We start from the raw sequence: 9664 nt of genomic DNA, 5'->3' as shown, positions 1-9664 counted from the left end.
GGGGGGGATTTGCACTTGGAAGGCAAAAAAGCTGTGTGTGCTTGTTAGAAACAACCAAACTAAACTACTATTAAAAAAAACAAAAAATGGTGTCTGCAATAAATAGTTAAATAGAATAGCAACAAACACTAGTTGTCAAAAATGTTTTACTCACTGTTCGGTCTTCAAGGTACATGGTTTTCGACAGGAAATCTATTCCTATTGTGGCCTGGAAATGAATGACAAGTAGTAAATAAACAAGCATAACCTTCTTCAACTCATCAATGAATGAACTTTTCATGAGTGATGAAATCAGGTGGAGGTGTTGGTCTCACTTGGTAAGTGTTGTCGAAGCTATCATACATGAACCTGGTGATCAGAGAAGTCTTTCCCACTGAAAAACAAACGGAAACAAAGTAAATGCCCCGATACACTTTTATTTTGTAGCTTAAACAGTTCTTATTTGGAATGGCTAAAATAATGTGTGGCTATAGCAAGTAGGGCTACGAGTCTTTGACTAACTGACTAATTATCCATCTATCCATTATCTTCTATTTTTTTTAAAGCCCAATGTGAGAACTTGAAATTACTCTTACTTATATGCGAAACATTCCAAAACAAATGTATTTATAATGATACAAAACACAGAAAATAATTATTCTCACATTTGAAATGCCGCAATTTCTTGCTTGACAATGATCAAACAAATAACCTAAAAATAATTGCAGAACACTTTTCTGATAATTGACTCGATCAGTTTAACCAACTATTCATTTAGTTGAAAATAAACAACATTGAAGACCAAAACAGAAATGATAATAACTTTAGGGAGAGAAGGCCAGTTTCAAATAATAATAAAGGAGGGGGGATTAAGTGAAAAGTATATAGCGTGAGCCTCTCTCATTATGTAAGGTGCGGCCTGATCTTCAACTTTGCTGACAACTTGAAATTTAAGAAAATATCATAAATAAATGAGGGATTATAATTAACTGGCGGGTGACAGAGTTGAAATAAGAACTAACATCAAAGTTGTGTACAGTCCACGAGCCACAGATGAAGAACCCTCTAACTGGACTGAAGCTGAGAGCAGCATGGCATGAGACTCCTGCTGCCCTCTGAGGGATCTGGTCCATTATTAAAGGGTGTGGTGCACAGCCCTTTGTAGGAGACATTTAAGGGTTGAGGAATGTTGAGAGACTAGTAGGGTTGGGAAACCTGGCTCCCCATTTATTACGTTTCTAAAAAAGGTTTTGCCTAGCTCTTTAAAAGGCCTGAACTGATTGAGGTAGTTAGGTACTCCAAGTCTATGCTTACTCTTCCACCTTCTCTAAACATGGCCCCGTTTCATAACATTTACTTCAACCTTGCTGATTTTCACCTGTAAAACTTTACTTTTACAACATTACAGAGAAATAGACACTCTGTTGCTATGAGTGCCCATATTCAGCTCCCCAGACTCAGACTGTTTTTCTGAGCTAGAGTTACACTATCTGTTACACTGCACCTCAAGTGATGATGACATGGCCAAAGCCAACACTGCTGTGTACAAGGAACAACAGCTGATCACACAACGTCTGACAAACACCAAGTCTGTTTTATCTTGATGAAAGGGGACAGTAATAAACCAGGCGACAAAACCTAGACTAATAATCCCTGAAGAAATACTTAACGTTTCTACACTTTGAATACATCATTCAGATGGATCTGTATCATACTGACCTTATTAAACCAAATAGATATTGTCAGACCAAAATGATGAATCCACATAAACTATAGCTTCTTAATTACTGTCATCAAATTCAGTGTTACCAATATCAGTTATATTTCAGCAGGTCCTACTTCCATCAGACAGAAATGTATGCTGTGAAGTACACAGATTTTAAACTCAGGATTATATGTGTACTTGCTATCAGCAGATACCCAAGCTCAGATATCAGAAACGGTATCAGGAGGAGGAGAACAAGTTCAATCAGTACATCCCAATTCTAAATAAAACCCCAAAGTTCAGCTTCCACTATGTGCTTTGTGTTGGCATGCTAAACACACAGCTTTGGAAACAGTAGAAAGACGTGGAAGTACAGTGCTGGAATATATAATGAACAACCCAACATCTTAACATTTGAGAACAGACACATGATTGTTAAGTATGGATCTATACAGAACCCTTCCAGTACAAGTACACCCTGTGTTACTCAGAGTTGCAGGAAAAAGGGAAAATGACTAGGGAGAGTGTAAGAATGCCACTGAGCAGGTTCAGTAATTGGGATTCTTCCCCCTCAGCAGAATAGCACCTAGGGTGGTCAAACTGATTTGACTGTGTAATTATACTCATATTAATTGTGGACTTTGAGATTGATATTATTCCTCTGAACACAGCACCAGATACAATAAATCACATGAAACACACTTAGCGTGTAGCCTCTACTTAGGAAGTAACATTAATGCAAAGACAATATACAACGTAAAACCAATATTTTTATCATATAGAATAGAAAGTAGCTAATAGCACTGTATTTCACTACTTAATTGATACTTGTAACTTCGTAGTAGCGTCCTCTGCCTCCGCTAATACCATGTTATTACAGCTCACAGCGGAAGTTAGCCAACAAGTCAATTTCCACACACATTACTCAACCTATTAGGAAAAGCAACGAAACGCACCCCATAAAGCTAGGGTGGATACCTTTAGAAACAAATTACTCTGTTGCAATACTTTTACTGTGCCAAGTGTAATGATACGCAGCTAATGTTAGCTAAGCTAACTGGTTAACGTTAATCGCCCACCAAACTCTAGTGTTAGCCACATCTAATTAAGAACATTACGCATATTCGACATGCAAACAACATCCGACGTTAGCATCACACTTACCACTCTGTTCCCCCAGAAATACCAGTTTAAACTTTCTTAAAGGGTTTCCAAAGTCTCCGGCCGAAGACATGACTGAAAACTGACGATACTTCTCTCCACAGCTAGCCAGTAGCTAATGCTAGCTAACCAGCGGTTGTCAGATATCAACGATAATCAAGATGCCGGGTTGTCAACCCTCTACACAGGCCACCTGGTGATGTGATGTGTCGTGCTCCAAAATCCTTACTTTCAGCTTTCGGGAACTTTTTGATAACTCACTGACTACTGCGGCCAAGTTACCATTCCTGTCAGTTGTCTGACATGTCTAGAGCAGCTACCCACCCTGGGCTACTTTCTTCTTCTTCATAAACAAAGTTGACTGTGTTCCGCATGTCAGCCTTATTGTTCTGCTGCCCTCTGGTGGTGGAGGATACAACAGATAAGAGGGGAAAAGGTGAAACCCTAGCTGAACAACGCACTGAAGAATGCAACAAGAAATGAAAAGCTTTAAATCATAAACCACCTGTTTCCATTTACGCATGTATAGTGTACAGACATTAGGACCGAGGCATAACCAAAAGAAGCAGCCTGAAAATGAAGCGTGTTGTTTATCGAAATTTCCACCAGGGGGCGGACCCACCCTACCACCTACCAACCTTTATATTAATCGCATTGATGATTTACCTATGTTGTGGTAATGATTCAATTGACCCTTATATTTGATGAAAAACGTTTCCTCAGAATGGTCTTTTAATTATTACATTGACTTGAAACTGTTATGCGGTGTATCCTTGCCCTGTATACGTCTAGCACTTATAATAGTAAAGCATTTGCATATTTATTCTACAAACCTAGTATTAGGAATGTTTATGTATTGACACTCCCCATTTGAAAATATTGAGCAACACCATGTGGTGTTGAAAGACTGCTGCTTCTTTTTTTCTTAGCATGATTTGGAGGCATTCCTGCAATAATGTACATACATTCTTCTAGCCGCTATGTTATTGCCAGGTTTTACTTGCAATGCTCTGAACACCATCCAACTGGCATGATTATCTTTGTGATTTAAAATAATAATCACAGTTGTGGGTAGCAGTGTGTAGGTGTGAAAGTGGAAGTCTTACTTGTCAGACACTTTTTTAAATTGGATCTTGCAGTAATGTTTACAGGAGCTCATTCGATTGCTTATGACCTTCAGCTCAACGGACAGCTGCTGTCCAGAAGGTGAAAGCCCTCAATATACAAGGTGACTTCATTTACCTGCTTCAGCCAGAGACAAACCAACAAATTAACAACTTATATTGACTCTATTCATGATCAATATAATACTGATTTTATTTGACTGATAACAACTTGTTAGAAAAATTACCTTAAAATTGTGTAACACGTGTTTCTAGTGATGTTTTTCACATGTTTAGAAATATAATAATATTTTTAACAATAATAATAAAAATAGTTGCCTACTAATCCAAAGGATTCAAATTGAATTTTTCTATTTTTCTTTCCCTATTGATGTTTATTCAGCACAAGATAGAACAAAGGCATGATGATATATCAGGGATGTTGCTGAGGCATTTACAAAGCCAGGGTCTGCTCTTTCATTCACACAAAACCACACTTGATCGTAATCATACTCACATTTATTAATAATCACCTCTGGCTTTCATATTTCATCAAGTGTCCTTGTCGTGACGATAATGCCATTCTTGCATAACTCTTAATTAACATTGCAAATATTTAAATATTGAACCCAAATATATATATATAAATTAAAAAAATTAAAGTACCACTTATTTTTCCATTAATGTTATTAATCATGTTGCTGCTTTACAATTGTTTGAGTACAGTATGTGTGTTTTTTGCATGCTAGACGCTGGCTATTCTAGGTCACTGTCGACACACCTGCGCCTTCTCTCTCTCACTCATGTGCTATCTAGCTCTGAACTCTCCTCTCCAAGAGCTGGCTGGCTGATGCGAGTGCTTCAGCTGCTCTGCTGGTGAACTCAAGCCTCGCCAAACGAGAGCCCCCCCTCCCTCCCTGCTCTCCCCAACAGCACTCTTAGCATATGTCCTTGGTGAGGGAAAGACCCCAAGTCCCCCCGCAGAAGATGCTGAACTAACAAAATCCTCTTTCGCTCTGTCTCCCCCACTCAGTCCTTTTATCCCACACACACAGATGCAGAGGGATTTTTTATTTCTTCATGCACACACACACAACGAGATAGATCGATCACACACTAATGCACAGTAGAGGTTGTTGTGTAAGAGCTGTGAGTGTAAATTTGCCCACCTTGATGCTTTTTGTTTTCAGAAATAACACAACATATCTTTGAGGATGTTGAATTTGTATCAAATGTTTCCAAATCGCCCCAAAGGCATTCACCTTATTCAGCAACAAAAAAACTGTCAGCTAAAAAAGCATGTCATGCACAATCAAAGGAGTATGACTAAAAGGAATTGCAGCACAAATGAATTGAACTTGTCACCCCAAGCCATGACTTCATTCTAGTGTGCTGGTCTCATGTCATGCCACTGCATCATTTACTTGACTCAGTCTTCTAGATGGGGAAACCTTGCTGTGACTCACAACCTGGAGGGGGAAAAAACCCTATGTTTGTTTTCTTTTTCCCGTTTGTGTATTTCCTGGTGTCTTAGAGATGCACATGAATTCGTCTAGGTGTGTGAGCATGTTACTAACACTCCATACATCTGCCTTTATCTCTCTGTGTAATGGAGGGAGACCATCCCGCTTCCACACCACCTTAATATAAATCTAATGAATGCAGCTTTCAATGTCACAGCAAAGTACAATACAGCGCTCATCTCTCCTGAGAGGGGAGAGGGAGCACGGGGGCTGTAATGGAAGATGGGGGGAAATGGACAGAAAGAGGCACTGATGTAGAAGATGAGGAGAGGAAAAACAGGACGGGCGTGAGGGTTAGGTCAGGGTAAAATAGGTGTGTTGTCCATCCCTTATACATTAAGATGGAGAAAAGGAGGAGACAGATGGGGGATGGGGTGGAGCAAAGCCACAATTCCCCGGTAACCCTCCTCCTGGAAGCATGGGCCGGATGGTCTATGACAATGAGTGGGGAAAGAAAGGAAGAGGTTTATTGAGGATGGGAAACACCACCAGGCTTACAGACTGAAAACAAAGGATTGAAGGGGAGACGGGGCATGAAGCATGCTTAGATCTCAAATGCCCTTTTTTCTGTGCAACATCAGGCAGGAACAGACACAGCAGTACGGTGGGAGGCATTCTTGCAAGCATAAGTAAAGCAGCGAGCAGGGTAGCAATCCAAGCACATTTTCCAGAGGAGGGAGGGTGGGAGGGAGGGAGGAAAGCAGAGAGAGAGAGCAGATCTATGAGAAGAAGAGGAGGGGGGGTGTTGCATGCTCGCAGAGTGTGACAGAGATAGAGCGATTCCATGAGCGAGAAAGAGACACAGAGAAAGAGAGGGAGAGCACAAAGCAGAGATGGGGACCGAGCACTGAGATAGGGGGAGTTGGTAGGACTGAGATCTGCACACAAACGTGAGTAAAGGAGAGGAAGGAGGAAGAGCGGGGAGGTTGAAGGAGAGCAGGAGGAGGAGGGAAGAGAGGGATGCAAGATGATGGAGCCCAGAAATAGTCATCACAGGACAGCTTTTCATCCCCGCTCTCTGCGGCAGACATGACTCTGGGCACTGGACTGTGCAGAAATTAGTCAGGGGGACAACACAGGACAGCAGGTCTGCAGCACACTGCCTTGGTTCAGCCTCACTGGATGCAGCAAGGCAGCTGATTTATTACTGAGAGGCTGGGTGGCAGTGTGTGTGTGTGTGTGTCTGTGTGTGTGTGTATGTGTGTGTGTGTGTGTGTGTGTGTGTGTGTATGCAGGTTTTTATGGGTCCTTGTAGCACTCAGGGCTGTGGGAGCGACCATTCCTCCAGTCGTAAAATGACATTCAGCAAGCAGGAGCTTCGTGTGCTGGTGTGGATCTGCAGTCCTCAGTAGGAAGTGGAAGAGTGGGATTCCTAGCGGTCTTGGAGTGTGTGTGTGTGTGTTTACAGTGCTGTTCACTGAGGTGAGCCAAGGAGGATCAGCTGTATGCAGCGTGTGTGTGTGTGTGTGTTTAGGTTAGAGTAGCAAGGCTGCAGCAAAGGCAAATCTTCTACACAATGCAAGGACAAGCACAGAGCAACACTGATGGCAGGGAGTGCAGGTAGAGCACAAGGAGCGCCCTGGGGGTAGGGTGGAGGACGAAGGCAGGGACAGACGAGGAAGAGGAGAAAAGAGCAAGGGGACGGGCAGAGGCAAGTGGAAAAGAGAGGGTGATCATGGCTGTCATACAGTGAGCTATAGCATATGCTGTAGCGCAGAACAGAGCGGTGCGGCAGGGGGAGGACAAGCATCACCGCGCAGGGGAGGGGGAGAAGGGAAGGAAGAGACTGAGGGAAAGAGGAGGGGGAGGCAATCAGCTCAGCACCTCTCCTCCACCAGGAGGAGAAGCACAGCGGGACAGGCCCAGGAAAAGACACTCGTTCTCACACACACAGTCAAAGACAAGCGGCCAGGTCAACGTGTAGAGGTCAAAAAGAAGCTGGTCCTGGGACGGGGGTCGGGTGCACCCCCGCTGGTCCAGAAGGTCCACAAGAGCGCAGGCTGGTCCTGAGAAGAAGTAGAAGTCCTTCGGAGGAAGAGGGGTTGGCTTCCCAGATCCTGTTTCTTCTGAGAGCCCTGCTACCTCTCCATCACCATGGGGGAATGGACCATTTTGGAGAGGCTGCTGGAGGCGGCTGTCCAGCAGCACTCTACCATGATCGGAAGGTAAGGCTCTGATGAGTTTTGTGTGTAAAGGTTATATTGTCTGGTTCTGTTTATACTGATAAGCTGGGTGTCTCAATGTATGTTTTCTGTATCAGTTGATGAATCCCCCTCCTCAGGCTTGTCCCAGTGCTCTCCTCTGTTCTACAGTCCCCCACAGTCATCACTGCCTCCCCCGTCCTTTCCTCCCCCATGCTCTCCTCACCGTTACCCTCCACAACCATCATTAGTTAAGAGATAAAATAATTGCATATAATCGATATCAGGCTTTACTGGGCATTATGGTTAATTCTGAGAGGTTCTTGTGTTGATACTACCTAATAGCCTAGCTATTGATGGATAACGCTTGATGCTGTTGGCCACAGACCAATAGGACAGAAGGAGGAGAGGGGAGTGGGGGGGAGGAGAGCAGAGGTGCAGAAGATGAAAGGATGATGAGCAAGCAGGTGTGGAAGGCAGAATCAAAGGGGAAGTAAATGGCTCTGAACTCTGTGTGAACTTGGGACAAAAAACACAAGTTCATTCGATTTGTTCTTAACAGCAAACAATTATTTGCATCGTAGAGTAAAAAAAAGTCTGATTTGATCTTTTCTCATATTTTGTGTGAGAATGGTTTGTGGCGGAGGGTTGAACAGATGAGCTTTTAGTTTCATAAGCAGTGGAGATAGGCCATGGAGACATGCTGTACAATCTGTGTGAAAAATGTGTACCACATCATCTCTGTGTGATAATGAATTGCAAAAGTGGATTTTTTCCACCCGTTAAGCACAATCCAAATGTCATGCTGGGATGCTCATTTGGTTGATAAGTGGTTTAGCCTGTTAAACCCGGATGTATAGATTTGTAATTAGAAAATTACTGATCAGAACAAAAATCATGATATGAAAGACTATCAATTTGACTGCACTGCTGTGCTCATTAACCCGGACCCCAGGTAGTCCGCAACAAGGGCATGGCCTAACCTTCTCTCTGCTCCAGCGGATTGGTGTGTGTGCGTGCGTGCGTGCGTGTGTGCGTGCGTGTGTGTGTGTGTGTGTGCGTGCGTGTGTGTGGGTTTGTTGCTCTTTGTGTAGATTATTTGGCTCATGCCTTTATTGACTACATTAGCACTGTGTGCACAAAACCATTAAACTATGTCTACATAGAGACATTGTAACTGCATCAGAGCAACAGAGATGATGTGAGCCGCATTATAGCAAAACGGTTGTTGATCAGGGATCTGGAGCCATTTGTGATGGAGATTTTCCTTCCATTCAAACACTATACCAAGTCATTTCAATGGTTTCTTCTTCTGTGGTTGAAAATGCCTTATACAATGAAATCACCTGGTTTAGTCCTCATGTGGAATGAAAACCTGCGTACAGTCGAGCATGTTGACTTGATTTAAAGATGCATTAAGCAATATTTTGTGCCATTAATTATACGACTCCCTCCTGCTTATGGTGTTGGTAGTATTGCCGGTATCCTTGGGAATCAAAATCTCACCAGGAAACTACACAGCTTTCGACCCTTTTCCACTCATTCTTATGGTTTCTGGAACGACATATACAAAACTACGTTGGCTCTGACTTGGCTACGACTGTGGGCAGCTGCTCCCAACAAAGGCCTAAAACAAGCTAATTGTATGCTAACTGCCCAGCGCTAAAAGGCAAAGAGCCGAAGTAACTTGTGAAGAAACTAGAACATATAGCAATCTAAAAAGAGACATATATATATCTCATGCGCCGGAAGACCAAACAAGGGCTAAACGGCAGTGAATATTGGAATTACATTCAACAGGTGGCCAGAAAAAGGAGACCAAAGGGATGTTCGTGTTGCTCTGTTTCTGCTGGATTTGTAAGTAGGCAACTGTTTGCTAACATGTTAGCCATAACAACTTCATAAGCTAATTGCTAACTGTTGTGAACTTGTTCTGGAGTCTTTCCGCCCCCGAGTGGTCAAAAATTACTTAATGCAGCTTTAAAATCCATTCCTGGCAGCTGAATCAGTAAAACCCTGGGCACAGGGTAAAACGAATGCTGACAATCAATC

The 9664-nt window shown here is 42.7% G+C and overlaps 1 protein-coding gene across 1 annotated transcript; it reads right to left on the bottom strand.

Moving 5' to 3' along the window:
• Positions 1-154: 154 nt before the first annotated feature.
• Positions 155-3202, bottom strand: LOC104943655 (ras-related protein Rab-6A-like; the record flags this gene model as incomplete). Its single annotated transcript, XM_010769108.1, has 3 exons — positions 2849-3202; positions 315-373; positions 155-208 (listed from the first exon to the last, which is right to left on the bottom strand). Coding segments are annotated over exons 1-3 (183 nt in total), but the record flags the coding sequence as incomplete, so codon positions are not given.
• Positions 3203-9664: the final 6462 nt, after the last annotated feature.

The sequence above is a fragment of the Notothenia coriiceps genome, unplaced genomic scaffold, assembly GCF_000735185.1.
Source record: "Notothenia coriiceps isolate Sejong01 unplaced genomic scaffold, NC01 NC01_scaffold00006481, whole genome shotgun sequence".
Lineage (NCBI taxonomy): Eukaryota > Metazoa > Chordata > Actinopteri > Perciformes > Nototheniidae > Notothenia > Notothenia coriiceps.
Note: the sequence above shows the minus strand (reverse complement) of the source record. Positions and strands in the feature narration are given on the sequence as shown.